General features: G+C 41.4%; 1 protein-coding gene across 2 annotated transcripts in view; it reads left to right on the forward strand.

Annotated features, from left to right (window-relative positions):
* The window catches only part of LOC127978607 (collagen alpha-1(XIV) chain-like), an 87,971-nt gene extending 69,098 nt beyond the window's left edge, over window positions 1-18,873 (forward strand). For both annotated transcript variants that reach the window (XM_052583384.1, XM_052583386.1), the window contains exons 36-45: window positions 2,882-2,935; window positions 3,023-3,076; window positions 3,153-3,206; window positions 4,440-4,511; window positions 4,586-4,621; window positions 4,693-4,759; window positions 4,835-5,023; window positions 5,113-5,190; window positions 14,775-14,930; window positions 17,747-18,873. In XM_052583384.1, coding sequence (XP_052439344.1) covers window positions 2,882-2,935; window positions 3,023-3,076; window positions 3,153-3,206; window positions 4,440-4,511; window positions 4,586-4,621; window positions 4,693-4,759; window positions 4,835-5,023; window positions 5,113-5,190; window positions 14,775-14,930; window positions 17,747-17,985 — 999 coding nt within the window. In that variant the 3' untranslated portion in view covers window positions 17,986-18,873. The remainder of the gene's footprint in view (window positions 1-2,881; window positions 2,936-3,022; window positions 3,077-3,152; window positions 3,207-4,439; window positions 4,512-4,585; window positions 4,622-4,692; window positions 4,760-4,834; window positions 5,024-5,112; window positions 5,191-14,774; window positions 14,931-17,746) is intronic.
* The last annotated feature ends 1,107 nt before the right edge of the window (window positions 18,874-19,980 follow it).

The raw sequence follows: 19,980 nt of genomic DNA on the forward strand, positions 1-19,980 counted from the left end.
TCAGCATAACAGTGGAAGCTAATTCTGTATTTTCTAATAATATTACCAAGGGGCAACATGTATATTGAAAATAGAAAGGGACCTAGGACGGATCCTTGTGGCACTCCATATTTTACTGATGATAAATGAGATGATTCCCCATTTAAATAAACACAATTGTAGTGATTGGACAGGTAGGATCTAAACCATCTTAGAGCCTGCCCTTGAATACCTGTATAGTTTTGTAATCGATCTATGAGTATGTCATGATCTATGGTAATGCAGCACTAAGATAAAGAAAAACTAGAAATGAGATTCATGCTTGATCAAGAAGCAGGTCATTTGTAATTTTAGTTAGTCTAGTTCATGTATATTTTTGGGTACAAATACCAGTTGAGATAGATCAGGCAGGTTATTTGCGAATCTTTCTTTGGTGGCTGGAACAATAGTTCTGCCCAGACGGTATCGCTGCGACATATAGTTAATATCAGTTATACGCAGCATGCACGATACAAGGAAATGGTCTGTAATATCATCACTTTGAGGTACGATATCTATATCAGTAAGACCGATTCCATGCGATATAATAAAATATATTGTGGGTTAGGCCCAGTGACATTTTGCTTGACTCCAAAAGAGTTTATTAGGTCAGTAAACGCAAGTCCTTATGCATCATTTGTATTATCAACGTGAATATTTAAATCTCCCATGATTATCACCTTATCAACTGTAACTAGAAGGTCTGAGAGGAAATCTGCAAATTCTTTTAGGAATTCTCTATACGGCCCTGGTGGTCTATACACAGTAGCCAGAGCAAGAGATACATTAGATTTCTTTTGCATGTCTGACAGAGTAACATTTAGCAGAAGTATTTCGAATGAGTTAAACCTGTATCCTGTACTGTTGTGTAATGTTCTGGTTAACATTGAGAATATCACTATATATTGTTGCAACACGACCAGTCTGACGGGGCTCATGCTTTTTTTGGTGGAGTGGACTCATTTAGACCAATATAATCATTTGGTTTTAGCCAGGTTTCAGTCAAGCAGAGTACATCAAAACTATTATCTGTCAAGTCAAGTCACCTTTATTTATATAGTGCTTTAAACAAAATACATTGCGTCAAAGCTACTGAACAACATTCATTAGGAAAACAGTGTCTCAATAATGCAAAATGGAAGCTTTAGCCTAAGTTCTGCCAGGAAGACTCAATCACTTCGTCATTAATTACCTTCATCATTATCCAATCACGTCTTTATACTCCTGTATAAAAGATCGTACTTACACATGTTTGAGTTCGCAGATGCCAACGCGACAACAACCTCCACCCTCCCCACCACCACCAGGATGGTCCTGTCCTTACCTTCCAGGGGGGTCTGCTGCGCCCCTGCCTTCGTCTTCAGGCAGGAAATGCAGATTCGCTACCCTCGGATTACAAACCATGGACGGGGCCTTCCGCCAAAGAAATTTATAATTGTGCTCGCTGAGCTGTCAATAAATGTATGCTTCGTACATTCCTCTATCTCCCGAGTCTTTCTGGTAGAAATGATAGTTAAAGGCAGTTCATCATTGAATTCAGTGATGTCATCTCGGTTCAGTTAAATAGTGTCTGTGCATTTATTTGCAATCAAGTCAATGATATCGCTGTAGATGAAGTGACCCCAACTAAGCAAGCCAGAGGCGACAGCGGCAAGGAACAGAATGGAGAATGGAATCGGTGACAGAATGGAGAAAAAATCCTTGGGAGAAACCAGGCTCAGTTGGGGTCAGTTCTCCTCTGACCAGACGAAACCAGTAGTTCAATTCCAGACTGCAGCAAAGTCAGATTGTGCAGAAGGATCATCTGTTTCCTGTGGTCTTGTCCTGGTGCTCCTCTGAGACAAGGTCTTTACAGGGGATCTGTATCTGGGCTCTAGTTGTCCTGGTCTCCGCTGTCTTTCAGGGATGTAGAGGTCCTTTCTAGGTGCTGATCCACCATCTGGTCTGGATACGTACTGGATCCGGGTGACTGCAGTGACCCTCTGATCTGGACACAGACTGGATCTGGTGGCCACGGTGACCTCGGAATAAGAGAGAAACAGACTAATATTAGCGTAGATGCCATTCTTCTAATGATGTAGCAAGTACATCGGGTGTTATGTGAAGTGTTTCCGGTTCCGGTTTACCTAATTAATGCAGCCTAAAAATCCTTTAACGGATTTGGATATTAAAAGCATATTAGTATGTTATGTGTAAGCCAGGTTAAAGAGATGGGTCTTTAATCTAGATTTAAACTGCAAGAGTGTGTCTGCCTCCCGAACAATGTTAGGTAGGTTATTCCAGAGTTTAGGCGCCAAATAGGAAAAGGATCTGCCGCCCGCAGTTGATTTTGATATTCTAGGTATTATCAAATTGCCTGAGTTTTGAGAATATATATATATATATATATATATATATATATATATATATATATATATATATATATATATATATATATATATATATATATATATATATATATATATATATATATATATAGGGAGAATCCCCCTTGTGTCCACATCATTGAACCTGACCCCCTTTAGAATAAGTGTGAACAGCCCTGTTCTAGCAGAAACATGATCACCGAAAAGTGTTGGGTGAAAAGTAAATAATTTCACAATAAAAGCATGATTGGGGTTATTAGGGTCACTTCCTCTAGATGTGGTTCTGCAAGTGTAATATTTTAGAGCGCATCACGTACATCACGTGTCTGTGATATATTTGAAGAGTTTATTTGCAAAAACTTATTTTTAGTTTAGATTTATTTATTTTTTGTTCTTTTTCCTTAAAATAATTAGATTACTTGGAATACAATGAAAAAGCATGATCTGTGTTTGTGAATGAGCTCTTGCTGTGGTATTGAGTGAGCTGTGTTTGGCAGGGCTCTCCAGGTGAGACGGGTCAGAAGGGCGATGCCGGTCCTCCAGGGCTGCAGGTAAATCCCTCACCGTTCACCTTCTCTCTCTCTCTCTCTCTCTCTCTCTCTCTCTGTGCGTCTGAAGATGGTCTCATGTTCCTGTAGGGTGTTCCTGGCTCTCCTGGGCCTGCAGGACGCGACGGGCCTCCAGGACCGCGGGTAACGTGTCCATCGCTCATCAGGCTAATGCTGCTAGCGTTCGAGCATATGATCAATGTGTTCTCGTCCTCCACAGGGGCCGCCTGGTCAGGACGGGCCTCAGGGACGAGTGGGACCGCAGGGATCTATAGTGAGTCCACAGACACACATTCACTGACCGCAGTCTCTCTGACACCAAACACTGCATCATGAGCCGCACACGTGTAGATGAACACAGCGACACGCCTCGCTCTGAACCAGATCCAGGACCTTCCAGATGGCCCACCGCAACATTTCACTAAAGAAGGGAAAATACAACATTTCAAAACTTATCTGAACTTTTTGTTTGCTTTATTTTTGCACTGAAATGTGAAAAACTCAAAGTGAGTTTCATTAAAAAAGAATTTCACATAAAACATTTGGGCACATCTGCTCTTAAAAAGACTGTATTTGCTGGGATCAAATTGAAATGATTTAATTTTGAAAATTACGAAATTAGGATGCAAATATTAATATGCGTATGTAATTATTCTTATTGCTCCTAATTAAAGTAATTTAAAAGTTGGGCTATAAAATAACATGTTCTATTATATTCATGAAATACTCAATATTTTCTTATACAGTACAGTAGTCTTATTACTTTAAATTCTTATTTTAAGATTTTTACATACTAATAGACTGAAATATAATGTTTTATTGTAATTATTTTATAGTCATTAAATGAGTTAACAACAGTGGGAATGTGGCTTATAAGGTTTTTTTTTATGTGTGTAGTGCTTTAAAGAACTTTCAACAACCAAGGTTTTCCCAAACTGTTGAGCCCTAAAAGTATGTTGTGCATGCAAAAAAAAGGAGTGTTACTTATTCATTTATTACTTGAGTTTTTGTTAAATTTTTCTATGCAGAAGCATCACTGTAACGATTTACAAACTTCATATTCACGGAAAGGAGGAGGCGGGAGCCAGCGGACAATCAAAATGAAGCTTTAATTTCAAAATAAAATGTGGACGACTGCCGCGCACAAACAAAACCAAACACAAAATAAAGCCCAGGCCTGGTCCTCTCTCGTCCTTCACTGTCGTTGCTCCTCTTTTATATCCTTCCCTCCGTGGGACTCGAGACCGGTGAGTAGAGCAGGTTAGGGTTAGTCGCTCATTTCCAATCACTCCACCCGCTTCGCTCCATTCCCACGGCTCTCGGCCCCGCCCCACTCGTCACAATTACCCAACAAAATCATCCCAGTCATCCCAGAACATTTAATGCTTTACAAATAAAGCTATATTATAAATCTTGTATTTTTTTCATATGGCAGAAGAACAAACTATCGCAGTGTCAGTATTGCTCAGTATATTGAGTGTTTTTATAACCGGCATCTCGTCCTCAGGGAGGTCCAGGAGCACCGGGGGCTCCAGGGAAAAATGGCCCTCCAGGACCAACAGGAGACCAGGGTCCTCCGGTACGTGTTTCCACATGCGTGTGCACTTGATAGCATCAACGAACCGATGCTCAAACCTCCTCTGTCTGTTTCAGGGACCCCCGGGACCCAAGGGAGAAAAGGGCGAGCGGGTGAGTCTGATAACGAGTCTGACCAGATAACGAGGGCTTCTTCACGTTCTAATCTCTGATGTGTTTAACAGGGTGAAGTCCAGTCCACGACTTCTGTCCAAGCTATAGCCAGACAAGTGTGTGAGCAGCTGATCCAGAGTGAGTGCAGAGAGAGAAACACGGCATTCTGAGATTGCGTTTGTGTCTCTGACATCTCTCTCTTTTCGGCTGCAGGTCACATGGCACGGTACAATTCTATTCTGAATCACATTCCCAGTCAGCCGGTGTCGATCCGCACTGTATCCGGGCCACCGGGGGAACCGGGCCGACAGGGGCCTCCAGGACCTCAGGGAGAGCAGGGGCCGCCGGGAAGGCCGGGATTCCCAGGCAGAAACGGGGAGAATGGCCAGCCAGGAGCCAGAGGTGCATGATTGTGTTTGTACTGACAGACTGAAGCACACAGACAGCACTAACCTAATCACGATGAAACCGTGTGTGCTTATTTTCATCAGGACCTCTGGGTGAGAAGGGAGACAAGGGCAGTCCAGGTGTGGGAGTCCAGGGACCCAGAGGACCTGCTGGACCGCCAGGTGAACACACACACACTCTCAGTCACCCATGTTTTTGTGAAAAGTGGGTTCATCCCATAGGCGTAGTGGTGTTTTATACAGTACAAACTGTATATTCTTTGGCCCTACATCAACCCTACACCTAACCCTAACCCTAACCCTCACAGGAAACTTTGTGCATTTTTACTTTCTCAAAAAAACTCATTCTGTATGATTTATAAGCGTTTTGAAAAATGGGGACATGGGTTATGTCCTCATAAGACACTCTCTCCTTGTAAAACCTGTGTCATACCCATGTCATTATACAGAGTTGTGTCCTGATATGTCACAAAAACAAGATTAATTGTAATGGTTTGATAGAATTGGCTGGAAGACCTGCCAAGAGAGCATTGCAATACAGTCTGGACAGAATAAGAACTTGAACAAGGAGTTGTGCAGCATGTTCCGAAAGAAAGGGCCTGATCTTCTTAATGTTGAATAAAACAAATCTGCAGGACCGGACAGTTTTAATGCAATATGGTCTGAGAAAGTTAGCTGATCAGCAATCATAACTCCAAGGTTTCTGACTGGAGTCAACGATATTGCTGTAGATGAAGTGACCCCAACTAAGCTAGCCAGAGGTGACAGTGGGGCTCTAGTTGTCCTGGTCTCCGCTGTCTTTCAGGGCAGTAGAGGTCCTTTCTAGGTGCTGATCCACCATCTGGTCTGGATACGTACTGGATCTGGGTGACTGCAGTGACCCTCTGATCTGGTGGCTACGGTGACCTCGGAATAAGAGAAAAACAGACTAATATTAGCGTAGATGCCATTCTTCTAATGATGTAGCAAGTACATAGAGTGTTATGGGAAGTGTCCCTGGTTCCGGTTTACCTAATTAAGTGAAAGTGTCACTGACGTGACATGACATTCAGCCAAGTATGGTGACCCATACTCAGAATTTGTGTTCTGCATTTAACCCATCCAAAGTGCACACACACAGAGCAGTGATAACACACACACTGTGAACACACACACTGTGAGCACACACCCGGAGCAGTGGGCAGCCATTTATGCTGTGGCGCCCGGGGAGCAGTTGGGGGTTCAGTGCCTTGCTCAAGGGCACCTAAGTCGTGGTATTGAAGGTGGAGAGAGAACTGTACATGCACTTCCCCCACCCACAATTCCGTCCGGCCCGAGACTAGAACTCACAACCTTTCGATTGCCAGTCCGACTCTCTAACCATTAGGCCATGATTTCCCCGCATTAATGCAGCCTAAAAATCGTTTAGTGGATTTGGATATTAAAAGCATATTAGTATGTTATGTGTATGCCAGGTTAAAGAGATGGGTCTTTAATCTAGATTTAAACTGCAAGAGTGTGTCTGCCTCCCAAACAATGTTAAGTAGGTTATTCCAGAGTTTAGGCGCCCGCAGTTGATTTTGATATTCTAGGTATTATAAAACTACTATTATCAAATTGAGTTTTGAGAACACAGCAGACATGTAGGATTATAATGTAACAGGAGCTCATTCACATACAGAGCTGCTAAACCATTAAGGGCTTTATAAGTAATAATGCAGTTCAGACAGGAACCACTTTGGCAAGTTTACTTGAGTTTATTGAACACAATTTATCTTTGGCGGTATGGTTCCTTATGGGGGTTCTTGCTCCCAGAATAATTGAACATACAAGAGCTTTAACATTAACCCCCGGAACCATAAATTTAGAAATACATAATAATTAAGACTTTTAATAAAGTCTTTAAAGTAAACGGTGATAATCATATAGATGTGGCAGTGGTACGTCTATCCTGTAGCCTGGTTATGAAGATGGGTGTCTCTCCGCAAAGAGGTCCATGCCAGCTAAGATTTTTGGAAGCCTTAGTGATCTGAAACAAACAAGACGACAGCCAGAAGGTGCGCAGTAATGTGCTCATGCATATAATGGGGAGGGAGGGAGGGTTGCAAGTCGTTGAGCATACTTACCGAGCAGTAGTGGCACGTATATATATGTCCTGTGTCTAATAGGAGAGATGTGGTGATTGGAGCGATTAGACAGCTGACCGCATCAGCTGTTCACAGCCTTGCCTCCGTGGCCTGACTGAACTGACGCTGCGCTCGATTTTTAAAAATGCTAGAAACGTGGCTTTCTAAGGAAAGATTGCTATTAAATAGCACACCTAGGTTCCTAAGTGATGACGAAGAATATGATCAAGCGGACAAGTAAGGCAAGGCAAGGCAAGTTTATTTATATAGCACATTTCGTACACAATGGTAATTCAAAGTGCTTTACATAAAAGAAAGTAAAATAGTCATGAAGAAAAATAATAACAAAAATAAAACAAGCAATTTTAAAACGTTTCAAATGATTAAAACATTTAAAACGTTAGAAAATGATTTTACATAAAAAAATAAAATAAAATAAAATAAAACAGTGAAAATATAGTTCAATCAGTTCGGACATTGCACAGTGCTCATTCAATAAATGCAAAGCTAAAAAGATGAGTTTTGAGACTAGATTTAAATGTGACTAGTGTTTTAGCACATCTGATCTCTTCTGGAAGCTGATTCCAACTGCGGGCAGCATAGTAACTAAAGGAGGACTCCCCTTGTTTTGTGTGAACCCTTGGTATTTCTAACTGACTTGATCCTAGTGATCTGAGTCCTCTGTTAGGTTTATATTCAGTGAACAAATCTGCAATATATTTTGGTCCTAGGTCATTTAGTGACTTATATACGATTAAAGGTACTTTAAAATCAATCCTAAATGTAACTGGAAGCCAGTGTAAGGACCTGAGGACTGGTGTGATATGCTCAGATTTTCTGGTTCTAGTCAGAATCCTGGCAGCAGTGTTCTGGATAAGCTTCAGCTGTCGAATGGTCTTTTTGGGAAGGCCGGTGAGGAGACCATTACAATAGTTCACCCTGCTGGTGATAAAGGCATGAACTAGTTTTTCCAAATCTTGACTGGAAACAAAACATCTAATTCTCGCAATGTTTTTTAAATGATAGTATGCTGATTTAGTTACTGCTTTGACATGACTACTGAAACTAAGGTCTGTCTCCAGAATCACACCAAGATTCTTGACTTGATTTTTAGTTGTTTGACCCCTAGAGTCAAGGTAAGCATTCACCTTGAACACTTCATCTTTGTTTCCAAATGCAATGACTTCAGTTTTTTCCTTATTTAACTGAAGATAGTTCTGGCACATCCTACTATTAAATTCATCAATGCATTGGCAGAGGGAGTCAATGGGGCTGTAGTCATTTGGAGAAAAGGCTAGGTAAATCTGGGTATCATCAGCATAGCTGTGGTAGGCAATTTGGTTCTTTCTAATTATTTGATTTAGTGGAAGCATATACAGGCTAAACAAGAGCGGTGCAAGTATTGACCCTTGTGGGACTCCACATGTCATGGGCGTCCACTTAGACTTATGCTCTCCTATACTCACATAATAGCCTCTCCCTTCTAAGTATGATCTGAACCATCTGAGTACCATCCCAGAAAGCCCAACCCAGTTTTCCAGTCTCTCTAGTAGTATGTTATGATCGACAGTGTCAAATGCAGCACTGAGATCTAGCAATACCAGCACCGATATTTTGCCAGAGTCACAATTTAAGCGAATATCATTTATTATCTTAATCAGAGCTGTCTCTGTGCTGTGATGAGGTCGGAAACCAGATTGAAAATTGTCCAGGTATCCATTTGAGTTTAAGTATTTGTTCAGCTGACTAAAAACTACCTTTTCGATAATTTTACCTATAAAAGGAAGATTAGATATTGGTCTAAAATTGCTCAAAATTGTGTTATCAAGATTGGTCTTTTTCAGGAGGGTCTTAACAACTGCAGTTTTTAGGGAGTTTGGAAATGTCCCAGAAAGAAGTGAGGCATTCACCACTTCTAAGAGATCTGCTTTTAAGCAGTCAAGCACACTTTTGAAAAAAGATGTGGGATGTGTGTCAAGACAACAGGTTGACGATTTTAGTTGCTGCACTATGTCTTCCAGAATTTTGCTATCAATTGTTTAAAAAATAGACAGTATCTTTTTGATATTTTGGCCGAATCTGTCTGACCTCTGCATTACTTGAGGATGTGCTAATCGCCTTCCTGATATAGATGATCTTGTCAGAAAAGAAAGAAGCAAACTCATTGCATTTGCTGTCTGAGAGCATTTCACTGGGAATCTGACTTAGGGGGTTTGTCAGTCTCTCAACAGTGGCAAAAAGAGTACGAGTGTTATTTAAGTTACTGTTTATAAGGTTTGAGAAGAAATTCTGTCTAGCTGTGGCTAGTTTCACATTAAAAGCATGACGGCTGTCTTTATAGATGCTATAGTGAATTTCAAGTTTCGTCTTCCTCCACATCCGCTCGGGTTTTCTGCATTGTCTTTTCATAGTCTGAACTGCTGTTGATCTTCTCCAAACTGATTTCTGTCTGTTTGTTTTCTTACTGACTATTATTGGAGCAATATCATTAATAACATTCTTAACTTTTGAATTGAAGGAATCAAGGAGAATATCAACATTCTGTAGAAATGCTTGGTGTCAAAGATATAGCCTCCATAAATAGTCCACTTGTGTTCTCGTTTATGCATCTCCTTCTGACAGAGACAGATCTAGATTCAGTGGTAGCAGAGATCAATATATCAAAGAAAATACAGAAGTGATCAGATAGTGGTATATCCTTAGTAACAATGGATTAAATGTTTAGACCCCTACTGATGATTAAGTCTAGAGTGTGTCCACCTTTGTGTGTGGGTGCATGCACATGCTGAATCAGGTCAAAAGTGTTTAGAACTGTTATCATTTCTTTTGTAGTTTTGTTTTCTGCATTGTCTTTGTGAATATTAAAAACCCCTGCAATAGCAAAACAGTCAAACTCTGAGGAAATTATTAATAACGATTCTGTGACCTCTTCAACAAAGGCTGGAGAGTATTTTGGAGGCCTGTAAATATTAATAAACAGAATGCGTGGAGCACCTTTCAGCACAATCCCTAGATATTCAAAAGACAAGTACTGACCAAATGACACTTGCTCGCATTGATAGACATCTTTAAATAGAGCAGCTGCACCCCCACCTCTCCTAACAGTCCTGCAAACACTCATGTAAGTGAAGTTAGGATGGACTGCTTCATTTAGGATTGTTGCAAAGAACTAGTTAATTATAGACCAATCTCGAATCTCCCTTTTCTGTCCAAGATACTAGAAAAGGTGGTATCCTCACAATTATATTCCTTCTTAGAGAAAAATGGTATATGTGAGGATTTCCAGTCAGGATTTAGACCGTATCATAGTACTGAGACTGCTCTCCTTAGAGTTACAAATGATCTGCTCTTATCATCTGATCGTGGGTGTATCTCTCTATTAGTTTTATTGGATCTTAGTGCTGCGTTTGACACAATTGACCACAACATTCTTTTGCATAGACTTGAACACTTTGTTGGCATCAGTGGAAGTGCATTAGCATGGTTTAAATCGTACTTATATGACCGCCATCAGTTCGTAGCAGTGAATGAAGATGTATCATATCGATCACAAGTGCAGTATGGAGTACCTCAAGGCTCAGTACTAGGGCCGCTACTCTTCACGCTTTATATGTTACCCTTGGGAGATATCATCAGGAAACATGGTGTTAGCTTTCACTGTTATGCTGATGATACTCAGCTCTATATTTCCTTGCAGCCCGGTGAAACACACCAATTTGAAAAACTAATGGAATGCATAGTCAATATATAAAATATTGGATGACAAGTAATTTCTTACTGCTAAATTCAGAAAAAACAGAGGTGTTAATTATAGGACCTAAAAGCTCTGCTTGTAATAACCTAGAACACTGTCTATGACTTGATGGCTGCTCTGTCAATTCTTCGTCATCAGTTAGGAACCTAGGTGTGCTACTTGATCGCAATCTTTCCTTAGAAAGCCACATTTCTAGCATTTGTAAAACTGCATTTTTCCATCTCAAAAATATATCTAAATTGCGGCCTATGCTCTCAATGTCAAATGCAGAAATGTTAATCCATGCATTTATGACCTCAAGGTTAGATTATTGTAATGCTTTATTGGGTGGTTGTTCTGCACGCTTAGTAAACAAACTACAGCTAGTCCAAAATGCAGCAGCAAGAGTTCTTACTAGAACCAGGAAGTATGACCATATTAGCCCGGTCCTGTCCACACTGCACTGGCTCACTATCAAACATCGTATAGATTTTAAAATATTGCTTATTACTTATAAAGCCCTGAATGGTTTAGCACCTCAGTATTTGAATGAGCTCATTTTACATTATACTCCTCTACGTCCGCTACGTTCTCAGAACCAGGCAATTTGATAATACCTAGAATATCAAAATCAACTGCGGGCGGCAGATCCTTTTCCTATTTGGCGCCTAAACTCTGGAATAACCTACCTAACATTGTTCGGGAGGCAGACACACTCTTGCAGTTTAAATCTAGATTAAAGACCCATCTCTTTAACCTGCCATACACATAACATACTAATATGCTTTTAATATCCAAATCCGTTAAAGGATTTTTAGGCTGCATTAATTAGGTAAACCGGAACCGGAAACACTTCCCATAACACTCTATGTACTTGCTACATCATTAGAAGAATGGCATCTACGCTAATATTTGTCTGTTTCCCTCTTGTTCCGAGGTCACCGTAGCCACCAGATCCAGTCTGTGTCCAGATCAGAGGGTCACTGCAGTCACCCGGATCCAGTACGTATCCAGACCAGATGGTGGATCAGCACCTAGAAAGGACCTCTACATCCCTGAAAGACAGCGGAGACCAGGACAACTAGAGCCCAGATACAGATCCCCTGTAAAGACCTTGTCTCAGAGGATCACCAGGACAAGACCACAGGAAACAGATGATCCTTCTGCACAATCTGACTTTGCTGCAGTCTGGAATTGAACTACTGGTTTCGTCTGGTCAGAGGAGAACTGACCCCCAACTGAGCCTGGTTTCTCCCAAGGTTTTTTTCTCCATTCTGTCACCGATGGAGTTTCGGTTCCTTGCCGCTGTCGCCTCTGGCTTGCTTAGTTGGGGTCACTTCATCTACAGTGATATCATTGACTTGATTGCAAATAAATGCACAGACACTATTTAACTGAACAGAGATGACATCACTGAATTCAATGATGAACTGCCTTTAACTATCATTTTGCATTACTGAGACACTGTTTTCCAAATGAATGTTGTTCAGTTGCTTTGACGCAATGTATTTTGTTTAAAGCACTATATAAATAAAGGTGATTGATTGATTGATTGCACTGCAGCTGTCTTCTAGCCATGTTTCATTCAGAAAAATAAAATACAGATTGTTTGTGGTTATAAAGTCATTGATTAGAAATGATTTATTTTTTAGTTAGCAAATTTTAAAAAGCGCTAACTTGATGGCAGTGCTATATGTATTTACATCAATCTTAGTTTGATGCATAATAGGCCGCAGATTAGATGAGTTTGCCCTTCGGCTTGAGAAGGCCTTAGACTTTCTATCACGTGATAAAACTGAAATAGAGAAAGCTACAGGCACACTGGGTTCCCGCTTGGTCTGTAAGCATTTGTGAATGTTGCTGCTATTATAGCGGGGACCCGACACATATCACTGAGAGCTGCTATCAGTTGTTCTTGGTTCACCTTCAGCAGATAGAGGGTTTGGGCCTTGGCATTGTGGCAGCGGTCGGAGAGCTCTCACAGGAACAGGGCCCACAGGCTTTGGTGGTTGGGGGGGGGCGCCGTTTTTTTGTTGATATCTGCGGGCTAGCAGGGAATGAGTGGGAGAGTTTAGTCCCAACATACACCAATTCCTCCATTTTCTGTGAGAAGCACAGAAGTGGAGAGAGGGATAATGTGTCTGGTGAGATGGGCTGTGTCTCTGGTGTTCCGGGTGGCTGTGATGTGTTGTCCTGGCTTCCCTGGCTGTTTTCCAGAAAGTCGTCCCTGGGTGCTGAATCTTGTAGCTGTTTTGATACATCACAGTCAGTCTGTGAGCTCTGTGGGCAGGGCTCAGCAGGGATAGTGTCCATGAGCAGTGATTGTTTTGGCTGCATGGTGTTATCAGTGTCCTTGTGGGATATGTCAACCACATGATGACTCGGACCCGGTGTGTGTGTGCTGAATGGATGGACACACTCTGCTGAAGGATGACGAAGGGAGAAGTAGATATTGTCCTTAAACACTAGCACCAAGTTTGTTTGGGTGGAGGCCATCCGGTTTAAACAATTGTCTATGGCCCCAGAAAAGATTGTGTTCAGCCCAAGCATCCGTGAAAACATATTTGTTCCCCTTGCTGGGAGTAGTCCACTGATGAAAGACTGAATTTTGAGTCTTTGAAGTGTTTCAAAGAGTTCAATGAAGTCCTTCTTAAGGAGTTCTGACTGCTCTTTCCGAATATCATTCTTCCCCACATGGATGATGATTTGATTTGCAGTCTTGTGCTTCATCAGAATGTTCTGAAGTTCCTTGTTCACATCAGAGACCGTTGCTTGAGGAAGGCAGCATGTTGTTGTAGTCCTGCTACGGATGTTTCTGATAACAGAGTCACCCACTATCAGAGTCCTGGGCTCGGCTGCGCTCTGAGCTGAAAGCCGCTGTCTGCTCGACCTTGAGCGCCTGTTATTAGCGGTGTTAGCTGCTGACTGATCCAATAGATGTTTAATTACATTTGGGGACTTCTCACCCACATTTATTAATGCTTCAAATCTGTTCTCCAGATGTATAGGGGGTGGTAGAATACCAGTATTTACAAGCCTTGTCATAGTTGAATCTGGGGTAGAGGAAGCAATGGCAGCAATACGAGAAACTCGTGACAATCTCCTGTTCTTTTGGGTCTCGCTCCCTGTTTGTGCCATCGATTAGTGTGGCGATCAGTTTCGGCTTGTTCCTCTACACTTGGTATAAACTGTTGAGATTCAGAAGATTCGTGGGACTCACCGGCTGTATGCTGAGAGGGTCCATGATGAAGGTCTGCTAAGTGTTCCGTCTGTTTTGGAAGTCCAGAAAATGACTTTGTTTCAAGAATCACAATCCTTTGTAGAAGTTTGCAGCAGTTCATGCAACAAGTAGATCCAACAGGAGGCATTTTCTCTCTCTTCTGTTTGAATGTAGGCAGTTGTTATCCCGTCACAGGAATGTAAGCTGTTAGCAGTGGGAGACAAAGTCTTCTTTTTGTAGTATTATTCCAGTCCCAATGTTTTTAGTTTTAGCGTTTGTGCCAATCTGTTATTTGAGCACTGTGCTGATCTGCTGAAGGAAAAATCTTAGAAAAATCAGAGAAAAGTACAGAAATAAGAAGCAAAGCGCAGAGCAGTAAACTAGAATGTCCAGCAAAGCCGGAAGCAAAGTAGTAGGATTATTAGAAAGGATGAGTTTGGAGACTTCTGCCTCAGAGAGCGAAGAGAAGGATGTGAATGAGTGTATGTTTGTTGGTGAGATGTGCTTAACAGATTGATGTTTACTGTCTTAATTCATGTGAGAGATTCATTATCATAATTACTTCAGACGGACAACTGCACATATACATAATATTGTGTGTTCAGAGTCTGAGAGTGTGAGTGTATTCAAATGACTGAATAGAATATGAAACAGGAAGCTGAGGACTCTGTTTCCTGCTGTACCACAGGAGCTCCTGGTGAAGGACGAACAGGAAGTCCAGGCTCATCTGGTCGCCCCGGTAACCCCGGCAGTCCCGGCAGACCCGGGAATCCAGGACAAGATGGTCAGCCCGGCCCACCCGGATACTGTGACCAGAACACCTGCCTCGGCTACAACGGGGGAGGTGAGTGTGTGTGTGTTTGTGTGTGTGTGAGAGAGAGTGAGTGTGTGACTGAGTATGTGCATGTGTGCGCGTGTGTGTGTGTGTGTGTGAGAGAGAGAGAGAGAGAGTGAGTGTGTGACTGAGTATGTGCATGTGTGCGTGTGTGTGTGCGTGTGTGTGAGAGAGAGTGAGTTTGTGAATGAGTGAGTGTGTGTTTGTGTGAGAGAGAAAGTGAGTGAGTGAGTGAGTGTGTGACTGAGTGTGTGTGAGTGTTTGTGTGTGTGAGAGAGAGTGAGTGTGTGACTGAGTGTGTGTGAGTGTTTGTGTGTGTGAGAGAGAGTGAGTGTGTGACTGAGTGTTTGTGTAGGTTTGTATGTGTGTGTGTGTGTGAGAGAGAGAGTGAGTGAGTAAGTGAGTGTGTGACTGAGTGTGTGTGTGTGTTTGTGTGTATGAGAGAGAGTGAGTGTGTGAGTGTGTGTGTGATGCTCCGATTATCGTAAAATAATATGATCAAATATTCCTGCCGTGTGTGGTGTGTTAAGACAGCTCTCCTCTGCTCGGAAGAACGTCGGGACCGCTCCAGTCTCAAATCGGGGATATCCAACATGTTGGATTTATTTTGCCCGATTTCTTCTCGTGTGTGGTGTCCCCCGAGGACAAACGATCACGCAGCCTGTGGACTGTGGCGTGTAGCCAATCAGAAAGCGAGGTGACGAGGTGGCGAGGAAGTACCGGGAAACAAAATCAAAACAGCCGGCGTATATAACAAATACAAATAAAGTCGATGGGCATAACTACATCCACAACTGCAGTCCACCAGAGTACATGGAAACGAATATATGAGCGTTTATTTCAACGGTTATTAATCTGTGTAGTACGTAACAACATTTCTTTGAGATAAAACAACAACTTATCTCCATATCATGATGTAGCAAGTATAGTCCATGCTCGCGTTGTCTCCACCTCTTTGACCATCGCCTTTTCTTGTTTTTCTTATGTTTTTTTCCGTTAAAAACAAAGCACAAACTATGGCCACTGCATCCTCTTCGTCCGCCATGATTGTTTACTCTAAAGTCACGTTTGATCTCGAGGGATTTTGCGAGATTTCCCGTCTGACCTGGGAATGCTCGGGAGTCAAATCGGTTCGTGTGTGATGTGTTGATATTGCCGTGTGGCTGCACACCACACACGGAACGACCAAAACTGTTAGACCCTTGATTTTTTATCGCCGTGTGTGGGGTCTCTCAGGTTTGGAAAATCGGCCGACAATTTTAAAATCGTCCCGTGTGAACCAGGCCTTAAACTGTCCGTTTTTATGACTGGATTGCGCGATTGCCTCCGTTTTCTGCATCGTGGAAATCATAGGGCCCTAGTTGTGGTATGCCAGCGCTATCTTGCAATGGACATACACCACGATGTTCTCTTTACGTTTGCCCGCTCCCTCAAATCAAAACACTGCTGACTCCTTGTGTCTCCTTCCGCTTTTGTGGGTGACGTAAACGTGTTGTGTCACATTAAAACAAATCATTGCAAAAGAACCTGACGTGATATTTAAAATAAATTAAGAGAGGCTTCGAGGCAGAGGAATTTGCCTCATTTTTTGTAATCGAGTTACTTGAGTAATCGTTTCAGCCCTAGATTGAAGTAACTTTTGAACAAACTTGTCTTTTCTTTTGCATGTTGTTCAGAGATAGTACAAGGAAAATATATTTTTTTAATTCTCAAAAGTCAAGGCAATTAAAAATGACTAAAGGTATAACACCAGCAGACTATTATTAACTATAAATGTTCAATAAAAACAATGAACAGCAGCTTTCGGTCTGTCACCATGATGTAAACATGAAATGTTAGACATACAGCAGTAGATACAGGTCTTTTATTCACTTGCGCTGGTTTTTGCTTAGTTTTTTTGCTTAGTATATATATATATATATATATATATATATATATATATATATATATATATATATATATATATATAAGAAAAAAACATCACAAAATATTACATTTGAATTAATCACTAAAGTTGGAAAAATCGCCCAGCCCTAGTTGTTGTATTTTTGGGTGCGGATCAGTGGGTGTGGCCTGTGCATCAGTGAACGGTGTTGTATATTTGGGGTGGGGCAGTGGGTGTGGCCTGTCCATCAGTGAATGGTGTTGTATATTTGGGGGCGGGTCAGTGGGTGTGGCCTTTACATCAGTGAATGCTGTTGTAACTTTGATGGCGGTGCAGTAGGTGTGGCCTATGCATCAGTGAATGGTGTTGTATGTTTGGGGTGGGGCAGTGGGTGTGGCCTGTTCATCAGTGATTGGTGTTGTATCTTTGGGGGTGGGTCAGTGGGTGTGGCCTTTACATCAGTGAATGCTGTTGTATCTTTGATGGCGGGGCAGTAGGTGTGGCCTATGCATCAGTGAATTGTTTTGTATATTTGGGGTGGGGCAGTGGGTGTGGCCTGTTCATCAGTGAATGGTATTGTATCTTTGGGGGCGGGGAAGTAGGTGTGGCCTATGCATCAGTGAATTGTTTTGTATATTTGGGGTGGGGCAGTGGGTGTGGCCTGTTCATAAGTGAATGGTGTTGTATCTTTGGGGGCGGGGCAGTGGGTGTGGCCTTTACATCAGTGAATGCTGTTGTATCTTTGATGGCGGGGCAGTAGGTTTGGCCTATGCATCAGTGAATTGTTTTGTATATTTGGGGTGGGGCAGTGGGTGTGGCCTGTTCATAAGTGAATGGTGTTGTATCTTTGGGGGCGGGGCAGTGGGTGTGGCTCGCGCTGCTTCTGCATCAGTAACACATGTCTCTCTCGTGCTGCTTGTGCGGTGTGTTTGCTGCTCAGAGCTGGACGTCGATCCTGACCTCACTGACACAGATGTTCCTGTAGTTCAACTGCCGCCCAGCTCCTACCAGCCATATGGCCCCGATGCCGAGGACGAAGACCCTTACAGCTCCTACACCTCCTACCACCAGCCAAACTACCCTCAGCAGCGGCCCGTGCAGCCCAACGACCCCGTCATACAGGAGGAAGTGGAGGAGCTGCGCTCGCCCGGCATGCAGCGGCACACGGGCAGACGCTAGACACACCAAAGCTATTATAGGACAGAGATGATGATGATGATTGCACTCTGCTTATTCCTTTAGTTGTAATTGTAGTTATATTTAGGCTATTTACGTTTCTAAAGAAAGTAGCAGCAGGTGAGTTTTGTCTGAATGATGAACAGATTCGTTATGATTGAATCAGTTCACTTACTTGAATCGTTTCTTTCCATCGATCTGATTCACTTGCAGATCCAGTGTCACTCATTGCATGGGGTTTGATGCTTGAAACATAGCTGTTATTGATATGATTACATATTAATCAATATAATTGGGTGTTATTTTTGTGTTTATTAAAAACAATCTTATTATATTGTACTTTAAACATTTTAAAACATTACAAAAAGTTAAGCTTAGGAGAACAGTTTAAGGTAATTTCAGCGCTCAAGGACAATGGAGAATATTTCCTATGAAACAGATATATTTAGTATATTTTGATCAGTATGGAAGCTGCTCTTTCTGTTCTGAATCTGATCTGTTCAGCTCATAGTGTCTCTTTAGTTTGGCTGATTTGAAGGAATACATATATATTCATGTGCTCCTCATCTGTAATAAATCTCATCCAGCCTTTCAATCATGCTGTTCTTCTACCATTCCTCGTCTCAGTATTTCATTTCTCAAGATGTTGTTGTTTTATCTTCAGAGTTATTTATTTTATCTCCAGTATTTCTGTATTTTTTTCAGTATTCAGCATGGTTTGTTCTGTCTTGTTAAACCATTGATTACAGTCATTTCATATGTTACCTGTTTCTAGGTTTGATATAATGCTATATTGTGATGATCAGATTAATTATCATGCAGGACTTGTGTGGTTGAGAATGTTAGCCTTGCTGTCAAAGGATTTAATAAAAATATATGTATATAAAAACAGCTACTGAAATTGTTTTTGCCAAAAACCATGAAATCAAATTGTCTGTGTATGTATGTGTGTGTGTGTGTGTGTGTGTGTGTGTGTGTGTGTGTGTGTCTGTGTATGTATGTGTGTGTGGAAGTTGTCATGATGACGGATGTTGCAGGTATTCAGGTCAGTTAAAAGGGTTAGTCAGATATCATTTATATAGAAATGGAGTGTATTTGTGTGAAAGTGTGTGTGTGTTAGTCTGCACTACAGTCTCCTCACAGTCTTCATGCCTGTCTGCTCTGGGTTCATATTACACAAATTGCTGGTTTGATTTTAGCATTTGTGGGGAATAATGGCAGACAACACTGTTTGATCAGAATTATTTCTAGGGACAGTTCAGTAATGTCTGATATTTTTAGGATCATATTGTCTCAACTAAACTCTAGTCTTGATAATTATAACAAGCAACGTCCAACTTTGGGAACTGTAGTTCTCTCCTTAAATATGAAGAACTCAAACAACAAATTGAGTTAATCCAAAAAACATAGTTACTTTTATGTTTGTAAAATCACATTTTTTTTCTTAAGGTATTTATTTGTTTGCTTTATTTTTTTCTTTTTTTTTTTTGCTTTTATAACTGTATTGCCTCAATGTTTTGCTGTTTTCTACTGTTTCATAAAAAAACTTTTTTAAGAAGCTCTGATCTAAATCAAGTTCACGAACCCGCTTTAAAGTTCCAACCAAATGATTCACGAACCCTTTCTTAAGTCCAGATTTGAATCATGTGATTTGCAATCCGATTGGAGCGCTTTCAAAAGCTCCATTTCACTCATCACTACATGCTTTTAAAAATCATTACAAATGGCATGAAAAAATTGCACCTGGTTTTTGTTAGTACAAGTGAAGTCACCTTTATTTATATGGTGCTTTTAACAATATAGATTGTAACAAAGCACTGAACAACATTCATTAGGAAAACAGTGTCTCAATAATGCAAAATGACAGTTCAAGGCAGTTCATAATTGAATTCAGTGATGTCATCTCTGTTCAGTTTAAATAGTGTCTGTGCATTTATTTGCAATCAAGTCAATGATATCGCTGTAGATGAAGTGACCCCAACTAAGCAAGCCAGAGGC

This window comes from Carassius gibelio, chromosome B19, assembly GCF_023724105.1.
Source record: "Carassius gibelio isolate Cgi1373 ecotype wild population from Czech Republic chromosome B19, carGib1.2-hapl.c, whole genome shotgun sequence".
NCBI lineage: Eukaryota > Metazoa > Chordata > Actinopteri > Cypriniformes > Cyprinidae > Carassius > Carassius gibelio.